We start from the raw sequence: 24,522 nt of genomic DNA on the forward strand, positions 1-24,522 counted from the left end.
GGGGAGGGGCGGGGCCGCGTTAGGGCTAGGGCTGGCTCGTCGCGCGCCGCGCCCGGAACCCTTTATCCTGGCGGCGGTTTTCGTCCGGCGCACTAGGCCTCGGGCCGGAGGCGGAAGCGCAGGCGGCGGGCAGGGGAGGCCCGGCGGCCGTGGTGCGGGAGGCGGTTGGGCGGGCAGCGGGCCGGGCAGGGCTGCGCTGCGCTGCGCTGCGCTGTGCCGCGCGGGCCGGGCCCCATGGCCTCCTCCTCCAGCATCGACATTGAGGACGCGACCCAGCACCTGCGGGACATCCTCAAGCTGGACCGACCGGGAGGTGAGGGGCTGGCACCGGGGGGCGCGGGAGGCCGCCGGCGACAGGGCGGGGCGGGGCCGCCGCGCAGCGCCGGAGCCGCGCTGCCTTGCCCCAGGCCTGCGGGACCCTCCCAGACCGGGGCTCTGGGGCCGGGCGGGGCTTGTTTCCCTTCAGGGTGCCGGGGGCATCTCACTCCGCCGGCTCCGTCCCGCCCACGGCGAGGGACCCGCTGGGCCCTGCCGCTACCCCCGAGGTGTGCCTGGGGAGTGCAGCCGGGCAAGGAGAGGAGCGGAGACCCGGTGTGAGGGGCCTCTCTGGTGCGGGAGGATTCTCGCACCTCGCTGCTGCTGCTGCGGGTCTCTGGGCTCTTGTTATCCGAGAGGTGTCGCCCTGAAAGCTGACAGCTCTGACCTCCTCCACCCAAGCCTTCCTCCTTTATTAAGAACACTTTGAGTTTTCCCGAGGTGTCTCGCTGGGCTCGGTGGAATGGGCTGCCAGGCCTCTCTGAGATCAGTGCCATCTTAGTCGTAGAATCCCAGACTGGTTTGTGTTGGAAGGGGCCTTAAAGCTCATCCAGTTCCAACCTCCTGCCACAGGCACGGATGCCTTCCACTAGAGCAGGTTGCTCCAAGCCCTGTCCAACCTGGCTTTGAACACTGCCAGGGATGGGGCAGCCACAGCTTCTCTGGGCAACCTGTGCCAGCGCCTCAGCACCCTCACAGGGAAGAGCTTTCACTCTCCTTTTTATTTGATTGTGAATTGGGATCACAAATATCTCTCTTAAAGTGGCTGTGATTGTTCTCCCTTTGCTTTGAGCTATTCTACTTTTCTGCTCAGAGTTCAATGGACTCCCTTCTGCTTGTAAAACACTTGTGGTGAACAGCAGCAAGCTTAGGAATCAGCTGTGCAGCACTCTGTGCTTGAAAGACTGAAAGAAGTCAGAGAAGTGATGGGGAGCACATGTTTCACAAGCAGTTTCTGAGCTGAAGGGATGCATCATGTTTGGAAAATGATTGGAGTTGTTTCTGTTCTCTCAAGGTGATTTGCCTTTCCCTGAAGCAGCTTCTCTTGCTGGTTGAAGCAAAGGAGGTATTTACTGAGTGTGGCTTCTTTCTTTTAACATCTCATCTTTCTTATTCATTCTTGTTACACCTTCTCTGTCATCACTAGTGCACAAGACAGTTGAGAAGAAAAGGAGCTATTGGACAGTAAGTCAGGCAGTAAGGAACCTGTGCTTGTTCTCAGCAGAAATCACTGCCTGAGTAATAGCAGATAGGTTTGAAAGAACTGGACTTAAGAAAGTGAAGAGCAAGAGTACATGTTAGTTAACTGAAAGCCTCTGAAAATCCGGTTAGGATGTCAGAGGAGAGGGAAACTGGGGGATCCTGCAAGACTTATGAAAGAGAATAGAAGCAGCCTCGTGAATTGCATGTGTAGAGCTGGCCTTGTCTGTCATCAAGTTGCTGCGGTCAAGGTCCTCTCTAGTTGTGGTTTCTGTTATACCCTGGGTTTCACTTACAGATATAATACCCAGCAGAGGCTAGTGTAGCTGCTTGCCATGAAGAAAGGTTTGCAGTATGAGGTGCAGGTGACAAGAAACATGCTCTGCTCTAAAGAGTTTAAACTCTCACAGTGCTTCATTAGTTCTGCTGCGTTTGGTGATTGTGAAAACGTTATCTACTGCCCCAGTCTCTCTTGATGCAATTTTCTCCCAGTTTTGGCATACATCACCCTTTGCTTTAGTAGCTCCTTGCTCTTTTCCCATGCCATGCCCTAAGCAAGGGGGAGCTGCATGATCAAACCATGGAGCTCCCAGCTGGGGCATCTATACAGGGTGCTGATGTCAGTGTGCTACGGAGGAGCGTCCTTGCTGGATCCTTCAAACCACGCTGAAACCTCTGCTGATAACCAGGTGTTCCATGGGCTGCCCATGCTCATGTGGTGTTTATCAGGGAAGTGTTTTGTTCAGTACAAAGTAGAGTCCCCTGGTGCAGGTGGTGGTGGGAACAGGGGGAGTTCAGTATCTCAGCTCTGATTATTCCTCTGTTCCTGCTCTTTAAAAAGGCAATGAACACAACCGCACTTCTTTCCCTTTGGAGGTCCAGATCTACCAGGTTAACATTTTGGTTTTGTTCATCTACCCACTAAACACTGAGCCTCTTCCCTTCTTTTATGCCTTCAGGATTGTGTGCAGGCAGCACCTGTGCTTGTCTGGCTCCCACTAAGAAAGAGTGATGGGCTAAGCCCCTTCCTGAACTTTGGTGCACTGTTGTGCCCATCAGCCCCAGGGGAGTTTTATCTCCTTCTCTTCCCCATGGAGTGAAAGTCACTATCCTGCTGTCCATAAAAGAGCAGAGATACTTATGTGAGGCATTCCTGTTGCTGCAAATAGAGCAAAGAATGCATCGTGTTTCTCTGACAGCCTGGGTGCTGCTTCTGTAGTGAATGTTTTGCTCTTTTTTTTGTCACAAAGGGTAGATTGCAGTCAGTGGAAGTAGCTGCAAGAGGACAAGCACCCACCATATGCTATAGGGGTAAGGGACAAATCTTAATCTTGTAGACACAGCACAAATGTGTTAGGTGGTTACAGGTTCATGTTCCCTGGCCTGAAGTTTCCTTGTGCTGAGTGCTGCTGCTGTTGGCTCCATGCAGTGAGGTGAGCACTCAAATGGTCTCTGCAGTGGGATACACTGTCACTGCACAGGCTTTTTGTGAGCACAGTAGTTCGTGATTTAATAACTCTGTTCATAAACAGGCAAGTTTTAAATATTCTTCTGGCAAATGAGTAATGGTTGCAGTTATTTCTGCAGGCAGCAGCACTCAACCTGCGATGTTAAAGCCTATTTGGTAACTGAAAGCTTGCCTTACTTTCAGAGGACGTGCCTCTTGTGCGCAGTCATGTTGGGGTTTGTTGTGCGTGCCAGGCAGAGCGGAGCTCCTGGTCCTGGAGAAGCCATTTTGCAAGAGCTCCACAGCAGTCGTTACCTGGCAACAGTATTTGAAATTTCACTTTTCAAAACCAGTGGAAATTTCAAGCCAGGATTTTGCTGAGACAGGAAGCTTTGACTTCGATGTGTAAGTGCCAGTGGTGTCAGCTCGCTCTCCATGGGGATCATCAACTATATACCTTGCTAGTGAAATAGCAGAGTCTCCTTAAACCCCTGTTACATCTGTCCCTTTCTAAAAGCTTTCAGAGGGCACAGAGGCCACCAGGCAGCTTGTGCCGGGCCAAGTTGCAGTCAGGGCACATGCACTCTTCAGAGTACAGCTGGAATGGTGAACAAGGGGTTGCTTTACACAGGACTCAAGTGCTATAAACTTCCAGGTGACTAGTCAACCAAGGGAAGAGTATAAGGAATCCCATAGGCACAGCTGCAAGGTTTCATAGCTAAGGTAGTCAAACATCTGGACTTTGAGGTCAGTCTCAGTCAGAAGCCAGTTTTGGAAAGTGACACATGTATTATGTCCAGCCAACCCCAGATGCTGCAGCTAACCACTGCACTGCTGGACTGCAGAGATCTCTCTGCAAGCATCAAGGTTGGAAGTGACCTTTCAAGAACACTTTGGTCTGGCTCTTGTTTCAGTAATCTGAATTGCCAGCTTAGTCTTTCTGATCCAAGACTATTTGCTCCTTGAACCTGGCAAGTTCCTTCTACCTGTTCTTTGGTATTTTTCTGGTCTGTTGGAATTTCTTGTCTAAGAAGAGCCACGACTTCACTTGTTTCTGTAGAGATAAGTTTCCTACACAGGAGTTCTCTTAACACATCCTTTTTGGAGAAGAATACTTTTCCCAACAAATTTAGCATATTCTACCTGATAGACTAAAAGGAGCTGACAAAAACCATCTGGAGGTAATGTATGTCACATAGTGCTATTTCTTTTGAATGGATATTGTGCTCAATTAGTCCTGCTTTTCCCTAGGTTCGGTGAATGAGAACCAGAGACCGTCAAATTCATATAACGGAGACCTGAATGGACTGCTGGTGCCTGACCCCATCGTGGCTGGAGATGTACCTTCTCTGGCTAAGCCAGTGCATCGCACCATTTCTCTGGGAGCCCTGCAGGAGAAACAAGTCATGTAAGTTTTCATGGAATCCCAGGCTGATTTGTGTTGGAAGGGACCTTAAAGCTCATCCAGTTCCAACCCCCTGTCACAGGCAGGGACACCTTCCACTAGACCAGGTTGCTCCAAGCCCCTGTGTCCAACCTGGCCTTGAACACTGCCAGGGATGGGGCAGCCACAGCTTCTCTGGGCAACCTGTGCCAGCGCCTCACCACCCTCACAGGGAAGAACTTCTTTCTTATATCTAACCTGAACTTCCCTGTTAAAGTTTAAACCCATTACCCCTTGTCCTGTTGCTACATCAAAGAGAGGCTGAGAGTTACTAGAAGATTATTAAAAATTAGTTCTGGTGAGCCTGGACAAGCATGCTGGGAAGCTGATGAGTTTCACATTGAGTTCAGGTGACAGTTGTAGGTCAGTGCTGGTGGTCAGAGCTTTTGCAGCTTTTGTGAGGCTGATGTGCACAGCTTGCCATCCTTGCAGCTCAGAAACTGAAAAGTATTGGCAGAGCTTTTTAGAGAGAAGGGGAATGGGACTGGCTGTGTGATGGACATCAGGAGTCAGGATGGAGGTTAATCAGCAGGGCAGTAGGTGAAACTTAGCATTTAGCATTCTCATGTAGACCTCCAGCTAGACTCCTGGGCCCCAAGTTACCTGAGGGGTGACTTTCATCAGTCTGCAGTATGATAGACCTTGCACTTGGCCAGGTATTTTTCTCCATATAACTTAAAAAGGACAAGTGATCCTGAGCTAGAGTTCTACCTGACTGTTTACTGACTTGTGGATATACATCAGTGTGTTTTGGACAGTACCTGTGCTTTTAATGCTTATATGTTAGAGAACATATGCATATAGAATACTTTGGATTTGTCATGGGAGTAATAATACAAATTCACATTGGGCTAATTAGTGTAATGCTTGGCTTCACATGCTGACTTTTAACATTAGAGCTCATATAAATAGCTTTTGCTTGGGTTCTCTGCTCACAGTTTTGAGAGAGGATGCTGCATGCACTGTTGGTGAGGTTCAACTGTTTGGCTTTGGTCTCTTTGCACCTTCTAATGTTGGGTAGTGGTCAAGGCTACCTCAGCCAAATGTAGGTTTGTGCTCAAGCCTAATAGACTGGAGGTTTTTAAGCTGAACAAACCAGGTGTTTGGTGGTCTCAAACCTGTGGCACATGGAGAAGAGACACTCCTAACTGAAAGTAGTTTCTTTTTATTTTCAGTTGTTCTGCTCAAACTTCCTAGTTGCACAGATACTCCTCATTGCTGTTAAAATTATGAGTAATAAATCTCTGACCTCTCTTCTCTTCCTGTGAGTCCTATCTGATTTTTTTTTTTCCCTTTTGTTTTAATTGAAGCTGCCTTTCTGGTGATGACAGTTCCACTTGCATAGTGATAACAGCAAAAGATGTGGAGATAGTAGCCAGCAGTGATTCCAGCATCACCAGTAAGGCCAGAGGGAGTAACAAGGTAAGGAGGAAGAGAAAGTATTTTTTTTCTTAGTCACATCAGTTCATGCTTGAATATTTTTTTAAACAGAAATTACCATCTTCTTTCCTGTGTTATAGGAGTCTGTATTTACGTAGAGGTTTGTCAAAGAGCTTAACAAGGGGGAAAAATTGGAGGTGTATCTTGTAGCTGATTGTTACTGTTATTCCAGAGGCTGGCCAAGTTTTCCTCTAATCTTCCTTCGCAAACAAGCTCTTCCTGCTGATTGTTTCTTCCCTGGCAGGTCTTCGCTATGAATGGAGGGTTGTTTTTGAAGATTTGATAGCCTCAGTCCTGCTGAGAGCTCCACCCAGCAGATCAGGGCTGCAGGTTCTGCTGAGGTCAGAACTGGTGCTGTAGCAGAGTACTAAGATGTGCTCAGAACAAATTCTAGGAATTAGGAGAGAGAACTCTGATCTTGATCTCTCAGCCCTTTTCTGTATTATACCATTTTGTTCCTTACTATGCAGTGAATTAAGGGACCACAGAGACAGTAAATTAACACTGTACCGTGTTATTGTATGAAAAACATGTTGTTTTTCATAGATAATACTGGTGAAAGGGAGGATCACTGCCATAATTCTCATAATATTTCTTAATTCTTTGCTCACAGAGGCAATGTTTATTGAATAAGACTAGAACTCTGTTTCTTGGAAAGCAGTATTAAAGCTAAAAAGCAAGTGTCCATGCAGCAAATGTGTTCCATATTTCAAAGAACTTTCCAAGAACTGGGAATCCAGACTCAGTTCTCATAAAGAGGTAAAGTCTGCTTTGTTGTAATTGCAGGGTAGAGTGGTGGTCTTCAGCATGGCAACTTCAGTGAGCTGCATTCCTTTTTGCAATGGAAGGAAATACTCACCTGCTTCCAGAACTTTGAATGTTCAGGGCTCTGCTACCTGGCATTCAGTGTGCAATTCTTCCTACCAACTGCTGCTTCCAACAGTTTCCTATTAAGCATTACAGAGCTTCCCTGGAGGCAAATGTATATTTGGTGGGTTTGTTTCAGGAAAAAGTTAATTCCAGACATTCCTCATGTTTTGTTTTCTTTATCCTGAGCAGGTGAAGATACAGCCTGTTGCTAGATATGACTGGGAGCAGAAGTACTATTATGGCAATCTGATAGCAGTTTCAAACGCTTACCTGGCTTATGCCATTAGAGGTGAGATACTTTCTTGTCTTTGGTGTGATTTGTATTCTTTTGCTCTGCATATCTCTAAAAGAGGCAAAATTTGCATCAGAAGGAGGTAACTGGCAGTAATTGAAACACATCTTGCAATACCCAGTTCAGGGTGCTGTTCTAGTGGGAATATAAGTGAAGCTGGAGTTACAGGGGAATGAAGAGTAGGTCGTGTAGGAGAGCTTCCAATGAGAAAGAAACCTTCTGTGAAGTTAGAAATAAAAGAAAGAGAAGGACTCTGTGGGGTGGAGGAAAGGTTGGACTGCATTGATTTCACTGGACAGTAAGCTGATGTTCAGCTTACTCCTCTGATTAAATATTTCTGCAGCAAACAAGCTTCTCAGTAGCTAAGCACAGAAACAGTCCTGTGGTAATTTGAGCAGGTAAATGTTTGTGATGGATTTGCTTGCATAAATTTAGAGTTGAGTTTAAGGCTATATTTAGAGGAGCTAAAGAGCAATGCAGTGTATTTTGCAGTGGATAGGGAGAGCAAAGCAGAACCATGCAGGGGAAAATTGTTTCACAATATACAAAAAGCAATTGACACTTCTCATCTGCAGTGTCTCTTTCTGCTCTCATGTACAAACATAGCTCCATCAGCTCTTAACTTTCTTTTAATACTAGCACCTATCAGTTTGTCTGGCCTTCTCTGATATCTACTACTTGCTGCTGTAGTTTTTCCTACCTGGGATTATTTTAGAGCAGTTTTAGGGTGTCTAACCCTTTTTTTAAAGTGTTTAGGCTTGGGTGCAGTAGCACTATGGAAAGCTGGATGGACTCCTTGCATTATAGTAATGTTTGTCCAAAATGGTGAAGTTGTAAACTTTGCTTGCTATGTGCATGCTCTAAAGCATGGTCTTGTCAGTCATGCAAGCTAGAGAGCAGTGCTTTTTGCCAGGTCAATATTTGCACTTTTTACATTTCTCTTACAGAGCATGTATTTGAGCTACCTGCCTCTCACTGAATCCTTTTTTCTAGTTACTGCAAATGAAATTGCAGTTAAACTTAATTCACTGTCAGTGGAGGTCAGCCTTGGAGGTTTGGTAGCTTTATCATGAGCTCATGAAAAAGATTTAGGCCTTGCATTTACTGAAGGCATCTTTATGAGAATAATCCTGGGAATCATGAGAAATCTATTTCTGCTGCCTTCTTTTTAAGTATAATAACTTAGAATTTGCAGTGCTCTGAAAACAGATGATGAGCGGAATCGAGATTTCCCTTCCAAGGTAGGCAAAGTCCTTCTTGATGCTGCCACTGCAATCTTCTGCACCACAGAGGAAAAGTGCAGTGAATATTTGTGCCTGTTTCGAAAGGGCTTGTTAACATGGTACCTATTGTTACGGGTTTTCAGAGTGCTGCCAGGGACAGCTGACGGCAGGATGAGGGCTGAAAGCAGAGGTAAACCTGCAGAGGCAAACCTGCATGGATAAATGGTGACTTCTCCCTCTCTTTCCTGCAGCTGCTAGCAATGGCTCCGCTATGGTGCGGGTCTTGAGCATCAGCGCAGCTGAGAGGACCTTGCTGAAAGGATTCACGGGTGGTGTGGCAGATTTGGCTTTTGCTCATCTCAACTCCAACCAGCTGGCGTGCCTGGATGAGGCTGGCAACCTTTTTGTCTGGCGCCTGGCCATGGATAAAGAAAAAATACAGTATCTTGTCAAAATAGACCTCATTTCAGTCTTTGTGTAATGGGTGGATGTGAATGCAACTTCAAAATTGCAACTTCTTTTGTAGCCTTTTCAGAAGAGCAGCTTGCAGAGGGAAGGTTGATAGTTTTGCCCCTTCCAGAGTATCGAATCAGTCAACCTCTGCCTGTACTTGGTGCAATCATTATTTGAAGTTACGCCCAACTTGAAATTCTAGGAGTGTACCTCAGGTGCTCCTTCTGGTCCAGACAAAAGTAGCTGGTGAGAAGTGTCAGTCTGTACAAGCTGGCCTTACACATGGACAGCGTCACCTCAATTGTGACAGAGTTTTTTTTACTCATGTTTATCCAGTTTAGCTCTTTTCCTTAGTTACTTTTCAGAGGAAGAGTATGTAAGTATGTATACTTCCACTCACTGTCTTCTTTCCAAATCTGTCATCCTTCTTCTTTTGGTGGTCCTGAAACTTATTTTCTGTATTGGATTCATTGCCCTAAATAATTTCATTACTAGGAGGGACTGCTCAGTCCTTCTGGGAAGCACGTCAGTCTGTGGGATATGTCATCATAGGTTATAACTTCTTAATTTTAATTGTGTGTCATCATTTCAAATGGAGTGAGGGTAGTTGTAGTTTAAGATCTGATTTGGAGGCGTGGACTAGAGTGCTTAGCCTGTGCAGTGTCATACCTTTGCTATCTTTCTGTGGTGATGTTGTGATGCTTGCTGCACTGATGTAATCTATCCATCAGCAGTTGTGTGGATTGCACATTCAGATTGTGTGCCTGTTGTGCTTATCCTGTCCCTGTCTGCAGCCTGCAAGAGAAAATTATGAGAATCTATTAACTTTTATAAGCGTAACCTCTCCTGCCAGTGAAGAAATGCTGGCTTGTCTGCTTTCTTAGCAGAATCCTTTTGCCTGGTTTCTTTTTAAATCGCACTGATCAAAAAAATCTTGAGGTTTAATAGTATTTAACAGAGGACCAAGCCTGAATAGGTTACTGCTGAGCATTAGTAGCACAGCCAGCACGTTATGTTCCTTAACCATGGTGGCCAGAGAGGAGATCCTGGTTAACATCAAGCGGCCTGACAATACCCCATTGAACACCTCTCGAAGAATCATCTGGTGCCCTTTCATCCCTGATGATAACGAGGAGAGTGGTGAAGAGGGAAGTCAGATATTGGCGTTGCTGCATGAGGACAGAGTAAGGAAACCTGCTTGAAATGTTGTCCGTTATTATCCTTAGAGGGAGAGAATCTGTTGAAGGAAAGAGGTGATATGGTTAGAGTTGTAAAGACTCTTGTCTAGTCCACACTGGGGATCCTGCTGTAATATGAGATGTGGGATTCCTCTCTCCTGAGGAGATGTCATACTGATCTTTCTCTGGCCTCAGGAGGGTAGAAAGTGATAACTTCTGCTGAACATCAAATAGTGAGGACCACTAGAAACAGTGCAGAGGGCCAGAGGCATCACTTGTCTGTTCAGACTGAGCCAGTACCTAGGGGAGGGGTTTGTTGAGCAGCAACTACAGCTGCCACAAGCAGTTCCCTGTCTGTACAGCTAGGTGCCAGGGAAGCATCTAATGGCCAAACCAGGTGGGAACAGAAAGGTTTATGTCACAGACTTCTCATTGGGTGGTATATCAGGATATGAAATAAGGATATAAGAAATTCTCCAATAGTTGTAGAAATAAAACTCTATGCCTGCATGTTTGTTTTCCAGGCAGAGGTGTGGGATTTGGACATTATCCGGACAAACAACAGCTCCTGGCCAGTGGAAGTGCCTAATATCAAAGAAGGCTTCATCGTAGTGAAAGGCCACAGCACGGTATGAACCTATTTTGTTTTCTTTCCTGTCATCCCATAGGTGACTGCTACAGATCAGTAGCAGTCAGTCAGGTTTTCTCTGGGTTATAGTGTCTCAGGAGGAGCAGTTCTTAGGACATTTGGCTGTAAAAACACCCAGTTTCTTACCCATCCTCACTTGCCACAACCTGCTGGCTGTGTAGAGTGTACACACACTATTGGTATGTAGCTTTTGTTTAAAAAGCCAAGGTGAATGCTTAGTCATTTACCTTGAAAATGGCTCTTGATAAAAGTAATCTTTATTTCCAAGGGCCTGTTTGACAACCTGGGCTGTACTTCAACTATTTTGTTATATCTTGTAGTATATGAAATGCTTAACACTGCTGTGGTTCACTGCTGGATGAGAAGGGGAAAATTAAGCCCAGTGTCATCTTTATTCTTCTATGATCTCCCTAACGAGTATAGTTACATCTGTGAATACAGTGCAACAGTCCTGCAGCTGATTCTCCAGTAGGTGATATTTTGAACATAAAGGAAACAATTGGAAAGAGCCCAATTTCACTTCTCGAATAGGATGATGACAGAGTAATTGTATCACTTAAATAAAACAATGATTATGAAATTATAATGATAGTGAAAAGCCAGAAGATCCCAAACCAAAGTGTTCATAACATGAGTAACAGCAGGAACAGTAGTAGCACAATCCATTGTGCTTAAATTTGCTGTCTGGAAAAGGTGATTGTTAATTATTATTAAACAACAAAATGAAATCCTGACAGTTCTTCTGTGAAGAGTTAAGCTGCCTTATGACATGTCTATCAGAAATCACTCTGACCCATACTGTCAAACTGTTAGTCAGATTCCTGTCTGAAGAGACACTGTCTTCCTTTGAAATAAAAATACTATAACATGATTTTCTGTGCCTCTTTTTCTCTCTCTGTATAGTGCCTGAGTGAGGGAGCACTTTCTCCAGATGGAACTGTGCTGGCCACAGCAAGCCATGATGGTTTTGTCAAATTCTGGCAGATATATATCGAGGGTCAGGACGAGCCAAGGTAACTGGACAATTAGAAAATAAACGATCTTGGAACAGAGAGCAGCATTTTCTCTGTGAGAATTTCCTTGTTATAGAGTCATTTGGAATGGTCGTTCTCAGGACATTATGAAGACACAGGGTGAATGTTTGTAAAGTATTTTGATGCTGAAGAGTTGTATCACGGAATATCACACAAGGTGTGGTGAGCTTCTGCAAAAAGCAAGGAGCTGTGTCTGGCAACAGGAGTTCTGTGCTTTGCACAGCCTGTAGGCAAACTCTTTTGCACTGTCCCTATTAAATGCAGATAGATTCTCTGAGCTGTTCCTCTCAATGTTGACTTCTTTCATGTATTGTACCTTTGTTAAGACACCAAACCAAATGGCAACATGTATTTATTTATTTTTTGGTCACAATTCTGTCTGCATGGGTTGTGATCTCCTTATTTTATAAGGCTGTAAACACCTACAAGTTGATAACTCTTGGTAGCTGCTGACTTTAATGCAGGTTTTGGACAAGGAGTAGTGTGTTTAGCGCCCACATCTTACCTTCCTTGCTTACCACTCTCTGCACACTTGTCTCTTTTCTCTGATTCTCTCCTAGGTGTCTTCATGAGTGGAAACCCCATGATGGTAGGCCTCTTTCCTGCCTGCTCTTTTGTGACAATCACAAAAAACAAGACCCAGAGTAAGTCCCCAATCCTGTATTTTGGAGTAGCAAAGTTTAGTAGTGTCTTCTAACTCTGCCTTTGGAGGGTTCCTTGTAACTGCGTTGTACTCATAAAAATTTGGCTTTGTGGCAGGAGCAAGTCCTGTCGTCTCTGTAATCAGTTTTCTGGTGACGGAGAAATAAGTAAGGCTGTGGAGTGCAGCCTAAAGTGACCTTAATTCTAGTGTCAGTCCCATGAAAGCAAAAACAATCGTAAATTGATGAGCCCTTTCAGGTTTATGGTATGGTCAGTTCAAACTAGCCTGTTATCCTCCAAATTTCAACTGCAGTTGATTAAGAAATAGGTTTGGGGATTTGTTTCTTTGGGGCTTTTTTGTGTTTGGGGTTGGGTTTTGGGTTTTTTTGTGTTTGTTCAATTTTTATTCTTCAGGCAGCTGTGGCCTTAATGTTCGTGAGAGCTGTGGTGGTGCCTCAGAAGCAGAAATTTTCTGTGAACTTTAAGACACAGTGAGGCACAATCAGCTATGGGCAGCTTGTGAGGAGCTCTTCTGTGAAATGTCCTTAAGGGAAGGACCTGACTTTCCTTAAGGGAACTTAATACTGTGGTGCTTGCAGGGTTCCCTTCTGGAGATTTCTTATCACAGGAGCAGATCAGAACAGAGAACTGAAGATGTGGTGCACTGTGTCTTGGACCTGTCTGCAGACTGTCCGGTAGGTGTTGATGTGTTGACTCCCTGAAGGGTTGGATTTGCTTTAAGCAATGGATCATAACAAAGCTCTCAATTTCCAGGTATATTTACTTTGCAGAGGTGATTCTTGTTCCCCAGTTAGAGCCTCCTCCTTAGCTTTCAACAGATAGGAGAGATTGGCAATTAGGGCTGTGGCAGACTGTCAAGTTGAGCTTTGGCAGGGCCGGAGAAGTTGAGCTTTCTATACCTTGGTGTTACCAAGAGCAGTTGTCTTTGCTTTGTTCTGCAAAGCATAGACATACCTGTAGCATGAGAAGAGGCATTCTAAAATTGCACACCTTGAGCGCTTTCTTCTGTAAAAGTAGTAGAGATTCAATAACCAATCTAAGATCTTTTCCCATTATTGCTTTTTCTGATTTAAATAATCAGAAGCTGCTATGTTGGCAGAGCTTAAGCAATTATACAAGTCTTATTTGCTGAGCCATATACATTCAGAAGTTCAAATTTTGCTGTAGTCCATTCCTTCACTCAACTTATGTTCCCTGCTTTCTCTTTTCTGATGGTGGATCATGACCTCTCTGATCACATGCACACTTAAGGCCACTTCGGAATTGCCCTTCTAAAGCTAGAAGAATATGGCATTCAGCCGAGTGCTGCTTTTTCCACCTTATACTACAGAAGGTCCAAAGCATGTAGATGAGTTATTCTGGTTTGTGAAACATGTTAAATAAAGGCAAACTGTAATTTTTGATTTAAATGTTCAGAATCCTTACCTAGATCCTGTTGTGTGATCTCCCTCTTAGCCAAAGTCAGCACTGATTTCTGCGGTGATGGCTTTGTTCTAGTGGGTGGTTGCACTGTAACGTGGCTGTAAACTCCTTAAGATGTATGTTTGTTTTAACTAATACAGTTTCATAGCGTTGTTCTGGTTGTGCTAATATACCTTGCTTTCTGCACCACCCTCTATCCCCCTTTATTTGTGGCTCTAGCTTTTCTCCTGACATCTTCAGCTCCATGAGTATTCTTCCCAGCCTGAAAGTCTGCCTGGACCTCTCAGCTGAATATCTGATACTGAGTGATGTGCAAAGAAAAGTAGGTGGTTCATTCTATTGCTGGCTGGGGGTAATGGCAACAAAAGGAGAAATGGCCTTCTATCTGATTGGTTCTGCTGCCTAGGTCTAGGAGTTGCACATTAATAGCTAAAAATGCAGAGGTTCTCCTCAGCTATTTCAGTGTAACATGGTAAATGGTAACAATTCAGCTGATTCTATGATTCTATGATTAATCCTGAGGAGCCTTTAGGATTATTTCTTACCCTGAAGTAAAGCTCTCACTTGGAGAAACATGTTTCTGGCACAGTAGGATTGGGTCCCTGATCAGCATTGACTCAGGAGTGTGCTTGTTGAGGTTCCTTTTGAGTGTTCTGTTTCAGGTTTAAATGGCACAGGCTTTATTCTTCCTGTTATTTACATTGTTCCAACTTTAGTTCAGATGCTAGACTTTGTAGTCCACACACAGGTATGCATGGTCTGCTCTGAACGTCCAGTGACTTCCTGTTTCTGATTCTTCCAGGTTTTGTATGTGATGGAGCTGATGCAGAACCAAGAGGAGGGCAAAGCTTACTTCAGCTCCATCTCAGAGTTCCTCCTTACCCACCCAGTCCTAAGCTTTGGCATCCAGGCAGTCAGCCGCTGTCGGTTAAGGCACACTGAGGTGCTCCCACCAGAAGAGGAAAGTGACAACTTGAGTGTAGGTAGGTGGGAAGAGAATTTGGCTGCTGTGAGATCAGGATTTTTTTCCTGGCTGGTTCTGGCTTTCCCATGAAAGGTTGGTCTCTTCTCCCAATTAATAAGCGATAGGACAAGAGGAAATGCTTCAGGCTGCACTAGGGGAGGCTTAGACTGGAGGTTAGGAACAATTTCTTCACTGAAAAGGGTTGTCAAGTGTTGGAACACACTGCCCAGGGCAGTGATGGAGTCATCATCCCTGGGGATATTTAGAAGATGTGTGGATGTGGTGCTCGGAGATGTGGTTTAGTGGTAGACTTGGCAGTGTGGGGTTAATGGTTGTATCTGGAAGGCATATTGCCAAATCACAAATCTTGCAACAGAAATGAACAAGAAACCTTTTAGAGGAGAGGTTTCTGAGAAATGCAGGAGATACTTTCTTCTGGCTGTTACTATAATGAATATGATAGTGAATCTTCTGGAGAACTGTCCCATCAGGCATTCCTTGATTGCTGCCTCTCTTCAACTCTTGGCTTGCTTCTGGTCTCCTACCTTTCTGTTAGTAAAATTTGGAAAGATGCTTTGAGTAACATCTTTCCTGTTAGAAAGAATCCTGGACCACACCTCGAATCCTGTGTTCAGTTCTGGACCCCTCACTACAGGAGAGACATTGAGGTGCTGGGGCGGGGCCAGAGAAGCACCAGCAGTGCAGCTGCTGAAGGCTCTGGAGCACAAGTGTGATGAGGAATGGCTGAGGGACCTGGGCGGGTTTAGTCTGGAGAAGAGAAGGCTCAGGGGGAACCTTATTGCTCTCTTCAACTACCTGAAAGGAGGGTGGAGCCAGGAGGTGGCTGGTCTCTTCTCCCAAGGAACAAGCGACAGAAAAGAGGAAACAGCCTCAAGGTTCACCAGGGAAGGTTTAGACTGGAGATTAGGAACAATTTCTTCACCAGAAGGGTGTTCAGGCACTGGAACAGGCTGCCCAGGGCAGTGGTGGAGTCACTGTCCCTGGAAGTGTTCACAAACCGTGTAGATGAGGCCCTCAGTGACATGGTTTAGTGGTGGCCTTGGCAGTGCTGGGGAATGGTTGGACACTAAACAGTAAAAGCATATTTCAAGAGAATCAATTCCCTAATGATCTTAAAGGTCTTTTCCAACCTAGTTGATTCTATGTGCTTCCCTATGCCTGTTATTATATGTAATAGTTAATTCATGTTGTTGACAATATTGGTGCCATATTGCTCTGAAATGCAGAAGTAAAAACGACTTATGCAAGTGGCGAGTTAGGAGCAGATTGGGACCAAAACTTCAGGTCCCTGATTTGTGCTTGCATGATGAGGATAACTTACATAGGAGTGCCAGTTAATTTTTTTTCATGGGGTTTATCTTTCTACACAGCTTTCTTAGCAGTGAGACTGGTACTGGTGTGGAGTAAATGTTGACAGTGAAGTGCTGATGTGAAGTTATTGCAGAGCTCTTCATTTGTTTGCAGCTGGGAAAGGATGGCTGAGCCCTAGTCTGAACTTCTGTCTGACATAAGCTAGTGTGTCTCTCTTAATATACGTCCAACCAGTCACTTCAACACCCAGAACAAATTGCTGGCAGTTCCAGACCTCTCCTCTTAACTAGTTAGGTATCCATTTTTTTTAATATTTCTTGAGGCTTGTTTGTCTGGATTAGAGCAAACTTGAATGCTCTCACATTGAAAAGTGACAGGAGTGCAGGATATACTTTACCTTAACAGGATGAATCACCTCTGAAGTGGAGAAGTGAGGAAGCTGTATTGTGCTGGTGCTTTACTGCTGCTTCTACTTGCTATGATGTTTTCCTAATACTTTGTCTACAGTTTCCATCCAACTTCCTGTTTAACTTTTGTCTCACTTCCAGAAGGTGCTCAGGGAGCTGGGGCTGTTGAATCGGCAGCAGGCGTGCTGATAAAACTCTTCTGTGTGCACACCAAGTGAGTATGTGTAGCAGCTACCATGGGCAGCTGTGTGGTTCTCCTAACCCTTCACTGACCTATAGAAATTTAACTTAGCAATTCCTTTTGTTCATAACAAAAACTACTTGGCCCCATAGAAACTTCTAGTGGTGTGTTTAGCATGGCATTACCAGGAAGTAGCCCTACATGATGCTATGGCAACCTAGTATTTTTGTCATCATGAGTACATGGTGACTTAAGAGTTGTGCTCATGCGTAAGTGCTGGGAAACATCTCTCTAATACCCTGGGCACCAGAACAACTTGGTGACGCAGCTGAATGAGGATCAGTTTCCACTACTTCTGTCAGAGGCAGAAAACACTAAAAGCATATTCAAAGAGAATCAGTTCCATGAAGAGAAATCTTCTAAGCTTTCGACTTCCCTTGGTGATTCATAACTAATAAGAGATGCCTCTTTCTTTTTCAGGGCCCTACAGGATGTGCAGATTAGATTTCAGCCTCTTCATAGCCCTGACACGAGTGCATCCATGCCTTGCCATGGCTCTCAAGAAGAATTTGGTGAGGATTTGTGTTATATTTATCTTTGAGCCTTTAAAGGTTGTTGTTGGAGGGGAGAGAGGCAGCTCTGGGTGCCTCTTTGTAATAGTGGTTGTCATTGCGTAAAGGGTTCTGAATATGAACTAGCTGTGAAGCACAGTCCTTGAATAAACAATGTATGAGGATGGAGCATGGGGACGTGTTAGGCTAGGAGTGCTAATGCTTTGTGCACGCTTGAGTGCACCTTCCTAGGTGATTTTGCACTTGTGCCAGCAACTTGACGTTTGTCTCTTGTCAGGTGGAAGAGATTAGAGTGACACCAGAGCTCTGGGAGCAGAGGGGACTGGGCGGTGTGTAGTGTGCTCTTTCAGTTCATTCACCATTCTGGGATGTGGCTGTTAAACTGGCCTTGCATTTAGGGAAGAAAGGAAGCTTGGATCTCTTATTATCAAAGCCTGATAAAATCCACTCTTCAGCATACAAAGAGTAAGCATAACACAGGATTTGATTAGGATGTTGGAGGGTCTTTTTGCTTGTTCTTTTTGGAATCAAGTATGTCTGATAATGGCATAAGTTCATGCTTTGTGGAATTAAAGCTTTAGCTTTTGGGGAAGATCCTGTGAATTGATTTGTATTTCTCCCTTGGAAGCCTTTCCAGACCACATGGCTGATCTAAGCACAGAAGAGCTGGGATCAGAAAAAGGATCAGTGCATGGCTCTCAACCAGACCTGCGGCACATTGCTGATCTGCCTGTGCCAGCAGACTTCCTTTCTCTCTCAAATGATGCCAAACCTAAGCTGATGACTCCAGATGCATTCATGACACCGAGTACATCTCTTCAACAGGTAACCAGAAATCAGAACTGCTGTTGGTGGTACAAGGGGTGGGTTTGGATTTTGATGCTTTTGGGAACTTTCTAGGCTGCAATGACTCTGATAGGCTATCTCAGCTGAATGCAGAGCACACAGGAAACTCTGTGCATGTAACCAAACTGAGTAAAGACATGTTGGCACGTCTAAAATGCTAAGCTGGCCTAAGCTTGTGTTGTGAGTGCTGTGTTCAGCTGCAAACCTGCTGATGTAGCTGTGTGGTGTAGAAATACGGGTTTGCTAAATAACTGTGTCTAAGCTGGCAGACTGCTCTTACTGGTTTACATGTGTTTGGCGTTGTGATATAATGGAAGAAAATATGCCATCTCTGCACATCCTGTCTGATGGGATCCTGTGGAAATGCATGTTTGAAATGATCAGGTAGGTAAATGGCACTGTAACATCTGCCTGAGGTCTGCAAAGCATTGATCCAGCCGCTTGGTAGGGTTTTTCGACTCTTAATACTACAGGCTTTAGCTTGTACAGAAGGCAAGTTGTGGTTGTACCAGGGATTTCAGTAGCAGGAAGCCTGTGGACCATTCCTTGGGATTTGGAGATCACTGCAAAGGATAGCAAAGTGTCTTGGTGAAGAGCCAATGCCCTGTCACATGTGTGTGACCAACAGTGCTGAAGCACACACCGTTTGGCCCTGCTGGGCATTTCTAGAGGCTGTCTGGCAGTGACAGTGTGCATCTGTCTAACTCGGCACAGGTTTCTGCTGCCCCTCTTGGATATTCCAACAAGTGGAAGTGCAGGAGCTTGCTGTTTCTTGACCATTCTGCATCCAAGTGTCATGTTAGTCTTAAAGCCACTCGCTTCATAGCCTGCCTTTGTGCCTCTGTACTGGATTTGTGACTGTGGAGTTTTCTCTGTGTGGTTTTAGAATGGGAGTAGACATAAAGGATGCACTTTGAAAAGTACTTTTTAATTTAAGAAAAGTGATCCGCATCTTAATGATAAGGTGTGGATTCCACTGGTGAGAAGCTGTGCTCTTTGTGGTTTCTCTGCCTTCCTGTGAGAAATTAACTGTCAGCAGTTACTTGCTGTGCTGATACAGTTCTTACAGCGAAGCAGGAGAGTGCTTGTGAGCAGCACTCCACATACACATCCTAAGGCAGGGCTTCTCCCTCCAAGGGAGGACACCATGGTTGTCACCGCAGCTGGAATGTGTGCTGGAGGAGCCTGGATGAGGACAGATGGCACATGGAGATATGTAGAAAGGGAGTTCATGCTGAGTTGACTAATGAGAGACCACCGTGGTGACAACTTGGGGAGCAAAGAATAAATTAAACTGCTCATAAAGGTTTTGCTGTTGCTGGCAAAGTTGCTGAATGCAGGAATTAATTTTGTGCCTGTGGGTGGGTATCCTTCCCAATGCAAAGATGTCCCAAGGGAGGAGAGAAGTTGTTGCTGGAGTGGTGATTGCACATACTCTTTGCTGCAAGGAGCAGCTCACTCTTCAGTTTGAACAGTGTAACTTTTCAGTTTAAACCTGGCTTTTCACTGCTACCTGTTTCATGGCAGGCTTTTTGCAGCAGGCACCAGCACCCAGGAGCACTGTAGGGTTGACACAGCGTTTAATTTAGCTCAGTCTGTGCTCTCTGCCCTGAGCACTGTCAAGCCTAAGTAGCTTGGCTACTCCAGCTTTCCCCACCTGAGTACTTGTGTGCTCTCTGTGGGTGTTTTTCCGGTAGCCAGAAGCAGCAGTGGGGGCCAGCATGTCCCACTGTGCTCTTCACAGATGGTGAGAAGAGCATTCTGCTTCCATGTATCAGCAGTGCAGGACCTAAAGCCTGTACAGACTCTGGCCTCACTAGACCTTGGCAGGGCAGTCTAGGCTCGAAGAACAAAATGGGAATCTAGTGCAGAGCCACACAGAATGCCACTTTTTGGGAGAGCAGTTGCTCAATAAAAGCAGTCATGGTTCATGTGATTGGTGTATTGGGGCTTGCCTTCGACCATCACCTGAGCACTCTAACAGTACCACTTGACCTATTGTTTTTTCTATTCCCTCTTCACCAAAGACTCTTTAGGTGTTCTGGAGCCAGCATCCTCAGGCAAAGTTCTCTTGAACTCTTCTGTCACACCCTGACTGCTGTGTTCTCTTCTAGATTGCTGTATCTCCAGGCAGCAGTGTCAGTTCCCTGACTGCAGTCACAGCCATGAGTAGCGCTTCTGTCACAGATGCCTCTATGCCCAGGTAAATAGCATGTGTATTAAATAATATATCTGCAGCTGAACTGATACAGTCCTTCAGGGTGGCATAGAGCTGTAGTGCATCTTGTAGAGGAGACTAGCCCCAGTTAGAAACTGGCCTGAGTCCCAGTGTCGCTATATAGGCAACTGTTTGCATCTCTAGTGCAGCTTGGAGCATGCCTGTTGTCATCCAAGGGGCCAACAATAGTGTTTCATTTGTGCCTCAGAAGGATTCTCTTATTGCATCTCAGTTTTGTTGCTTTACATGCTTCTCCCAAAGGGCTGTTCTGTACAGGTAGGAGCACATGCAGCCACCAAGGACAGGGAGATAATTGGGGAGAATCTTTCTAGTGTTGCAGTGGGTTGGGCTGCGTACCAGGTAAAAACTTCACCCCTGGGGGCTGGGAAAAGGACAAATACCTATCCCATAATGTCCTGATTCTCCCTAAACTCCATACAGTGGGCACTGAAGATACATCTGGTCCCTTCTGCCACTGACACCTTGAATTTGAAGAGATTGTGATCCTCCCCCTTGTGGGGTTTTTTGTTTTGTTTTTTTTTTTTCCCCCTTCGTTTTGCTTTTTTATTTCTACCTAGTATCTCCTTGGGCACTAGGAGTTGCAAGTGCTAGTTGACAGGGAGTAGCTGACCATGGTGGAAGGAGCAAGGGCTTGGAGAACACTAATGTTGTTTGGGTTGGGCTCCTCCATTCACCTGTGGGTTCCATTTCCTCACCTTGAGTGTCTGATGCAGATCTGTACCATTAGGTTCGCCTGCTTGATTTGTTTGTGTCTGTTTCCTGCAGGCCATCGGAAGACTTGGCTGTGAGCCCCAAGATGCAGCTGGACACCAGCCTCACACTGAGTAGCAGTAGCAGCGGTCTCCAGACTAGTCCTAGGAGCCATTCAGTTCTTATCCCAGGCCTTTCTGACAAGCTGACACCAAAGGCGCCTCTTCCAGTAAGGCTCCCTTTAGTCTCCTCCTGGGACAAGGGATCTCTCTCTCTCTGGGCCTATACAAGCTGAAATTAAACTCACTTGGATATTAAGAGGGCCAGTGGCTGCCCTCTGGAACATAGCTGCTGGCAGGTTTACCCGTGTTAATGGGCCTTGACCTCATGTAAAACAACATTTCTCTGAAAATTAGAGACAGCTCTATCTTATGCTGTCACTGTCGCAATGGTTGGATGTGGTCAGCCTTTGTCTTCTTCCTTGTTGGTCTGACAAGTCTGAAACAATCATTTCCTATTCCTAAATCTTTCTTTTCAGGTATGATGTAAAACAGGTTATGACCAAAGCTTGAAATTGAAATAAGCTTTTTAGTCCAGGAGATACTCAGTGTTAAAACTAACTTTTCCCCTCAAAGAGAAGGGATCCTGGAGCAAAGCAGGGAAGTAGAACTGGTGTTCCATTTTCTTTTGAAGGTGTGTTGAAACTAGCATTGGTTAAGTGTGTTGTTAGACCATCTGAGAGCCAGTTACAAGTCATACGGCCTTTCTCCATCTGACAAACAGAGTGGGAGCACAGAGATCGCATGAGGAAAGGATACAGCTGGCTGTTTCCAGGGGTGGTTGCTGTAAGGTAACAGAGGCTCTTGGGGTGTCTCCACATTGTCCTGAAGGCTCTTGTTTGATTTTTGTGTTCAGGTCCCACCGGGAAACCCTTCTCTAGCACTGGAACTGCAGGAGGTGGAGCCCTTGGTGATGCCCCAGGCTTCTCCCACCCGTGAGCGCTCACCAGACGTCATTTCCTCTGCTTCCACAGTCATGTCCCAGGATATTCCTGAGATTGCTTCCGAGACCTTGCAACGCAGCTTTGCGGCAGCTCCCTCTGGGCTTCCTGCAGAGGTGCTGGAGCCCAGCCATCACTCAGACAGTATGGCATCCGCTGCCTCAGCCTTGCATTTGCTGTCTCCAGGCACCCGGCACAATTCCGAGCACAGCCACCACTCGTTGGACATGCCTCCAGTGGAGATGGACAGGCTGAATGCTCCATCATTACTGGAGACTGCTTTAACTCAGGAAAATGCATCTTCTGACAGCGTTGTGAGTCAGCCATGGCCAGCAGCTCCTGACATAACCAGAGAAACCAGGAACACCATGGCAGACAGGTAATCACTTGCGTTTACCTTGCTTGGGGCAATTTCTTTGCACTTGCCAAATTGCTAGCTTAGTGGAAAGCTCTTATGTTGAGGTTAAGGCAGAGCTGTTCTCCATCCCTCCTTTCCTTAAGGGATCTGATAATTCAGCCTTCCTGTGTGCTTGGTCTATGTATGCTGTGTCCTGAACTTCCTAGGCAAGCTGTAGCAGTTTGTCTTCTCCCATACCCCTTGTAGCATAAAGGAACTCTGTTAACAAGGTGAAAAGTGTACTTTATTGGCCTTCATGACCTAGGAATAGAGACTTGAGATGGGATTTTTTTTATTTTTTTATTTTTTTTTTTAGTAAAACCCAGTACAAGCTAAATTCTGCTCCAGGTGATGCATTCCTGCATGCTCTTGTTGAAAGGAATCAATTAGCACATAAATGATTGGCAGGTTTGGTTATAGGTTAATTGTACGTCTCTCTTCTAGGATTGGCTCTGTGCAGCTGGCATTATAAATGAAGTACTTTAAAAGTCAGAAATGAATGGCGATGTCTCCATGGAGCAGGCATGCAGAATGGTTCAACATCGCATATGCCTGCTTACCAGGAGCAAACTATGGCACTGGAGCAGTGCTAGGATTCATCACAGAATTCATGTCCCTGTCCTGTAGTGGGACGGGAGCAGCAGGGGTCACCTCACATCTCCAAAGTGTCTAGGCCAAGGCTGTGTGCAAACACCTCTCTTTTCAACAGGACTAGCAGGCTGAGAGCATCAGTGTTGTCCCTCAAACTATCCAGGGCTGTTCGCTCCCACCAGATTTGCAATAGAAAGGCCTTGCTTTGTGCCTCCACACTTGAGGATTCTGCTTCACGAAGCAGTTCTGACAGCTCTGGGGAGGGCACTGAGGCTGTATCTCTACACACTGCTTTTGCTTTTGCTCTTAATTTAAAGTTGAGAAAATACTTAATAGGAGTTTTCACTCTGTCTTTGAATTTTTCAGGACTACTCATATCAGCATAGCAGATGAGATATCTCTGGATCTGAGAGATTTCTGGTTGGTTTTGGTTGGTTGGTTGTTTGGGGTTGTTTTTGACATTCCAGCTCAGTAAAGTCACAGGATCATAGAATGAATCCTAGAATGGTTTGGGTTAGAAGGGACCTTAAAGTTAATCCAGTTCCAACACCCTTCCATGGGCAGGGGCACCTTCCACTAGACCAGGTTGCTCCAAGCCCCATCCAAGCTGGCCTTGAACACTGCCAGGAATGGGGCAGCCACCTATATGAAACTAACAACTGCTCACTTCTGTCTAAAGATCTTCCTGCAATTGAATTCACGTAGACCTAGTTTACAGCTTAGAAGAACATGCCATTTGCTTTCAAAATCTTTATGAAACTGAGACTGGAATCACTGTTGCAATTCTGTTCTGTCTGGTAAAGCTAAACCATGTAATTCATACACTTCCTCAGACACTTGAAAGAACTGGGAAGCACTGATTTTTGCCCCAGAGATCAGTATTCTGTGAGGAAAAACAAACCCAAGATGATGCTGTTCACTGACGTGCACCGTACTGCCCATTTTGAGTAGTGGCTTACCCGTCTTGCATGAACATCTGTTGGGAGATTGTTCTTGGTTAACGCCTGAAGCACAGCTGAGCTGCTTCTCCCTTCTTAAGGCCCCCAGGAAAACACTTGGAGAAATTTGAGTGTTTAGTGGCTCTATGCAGTACCTGCTGCTTTCTACATCTGTGCAGACAGATGTGGGGTTTTGGTTGGTTTAGACCTTCTGTCAGGATCTCTCATGAAAAGTGGAGTGAGCAAATATCCAAGCTGAAAGAGACATTCACGATGGTATTTTTTTCCTCCTCTAGCCTGAGGGATGAGGTTGAAGAAAAGCACAAGAGCTCTTCCTATCATCGACACAGCTACCACCTGCTGCAGCATGACAGCCAGGATGCTAGTGCAGAACAAAGGTACCAGAGTGCCTAGCCCCCTCTCTCACCCTGCATGGACTCAGTTAAGGCTACATTCGTGCTTCTGTCCGCAGCGAGCCTTCACACGTGGGGTGAATGTCTTTGCTTTGTTTCCTGACTTCCCGTGTCTATGCAGTCCAGCTTCTGTAATGTTCTGATGACTTCAGCTGCTCACCAGATCAGCCTCTGGGCACTGTCCAATTTACTCTCTGCAGGGAAACACTGGACTGTGCTGCTTCGAAAAGCATGTACCAAGCTTAGTTTAATTACCAGTGAAAATGTATTAAAGGATCAGTTTCCAAATACTGTGCCTTAGATAAGGTAGGGAAGGGTATAT

The 24,522-nt window shown here is 45.5% G+C and overlaps 1 protein-coding gene across 1 annotated transcript in view; it reads left to right on the plus strand.

Moving 5' to 3' along the window:
- The window catches only part of EDC4 (enhancer of mRNA decapping 4), a 38,405-nt gene continuing 13,883 nt past the window's right edge, over window positions 1–24,522 (plus strand). Inside the window, exons 1-19 of the mRNA XM_030471420.1 lie at window positions 1–313; window positions 4,214–4,370; window positions 5,717–5,828; window positions 6,906–7,005; window positions 8,483–8,672; window positions 9,721–9,868; window positions 10,387–10,491; window positions 11,415–11,524; window positions 12,106–12,189; window positions 12,787–12,882; window positions 13,850–13,952; window positions 14,433–14,613; window positions 16,475–16,547; window positions 16,995–17,086; window positions 17,715–17,911; window positions 20,047–20,135; window positions 20,937–21,090; window positions 21,777–22,240; window positions 24,084–24,185. Of these exons, the coding sequence (XP_030327280.1) occupies window positions 235–313; window positions 4,214–4,370; window positions 5,717–5,828; window positions 6,906–7,005; window positions 8,483–8,672; window positions 9,721–9,868; window positions 10,387–10,491; window positions 11,415–11,524; window positions 12,106–12,189; window positions 12,787–12,882; window positions 13,850–13,952; window positions 14,433–14,613; window positions 16,475–16,547; window positions 16,995–17,086; window positions 17,715–17,911; window positions 20,047–20,135; window positions 20,937–21,090; window positions 21,777–22,240; window positions 24,084–24,185 (2,636 nt within the window). The 5' untranslated portion in view covers window positions 1–234. The remainder of the gene's footprint in view (window positions 314–4,213; window positions 4,371–5,716; window positions 5,829–6,905; window positions 7,006–8,482; window positions 8,673–9,720; window positions 9,869–10,386; window positions 10,492–11,414; window positions 11,525–12,105; window positions 12,190–12,786; window positions 12,883–13,849; window positions 13,953–14,432; window positions 14,614–16,474; window positions 16,548–16,994; window positions 17,087–17,714; window positions 17,912–20,046; window positions 20,136–20,936; window positions 21,091–21,776; window positions 22,241–24,083; window positions 24,186–24,522) is intronic.

The sequence above is a fragment of the Strigops habroptila genome, chromosome Z (assembly GCF_004027225.2).
Source record: "Strigops habroptila isolate Jane chromosome Z, bStrHab1.2.pri, whole genome shotgun sequence".
Lineage (NCBI taxonomy): Eukaryota > Metazoa > Chordata > Aves > Psittaciformes > Psittacidae > Strigops > Strigops habroptila.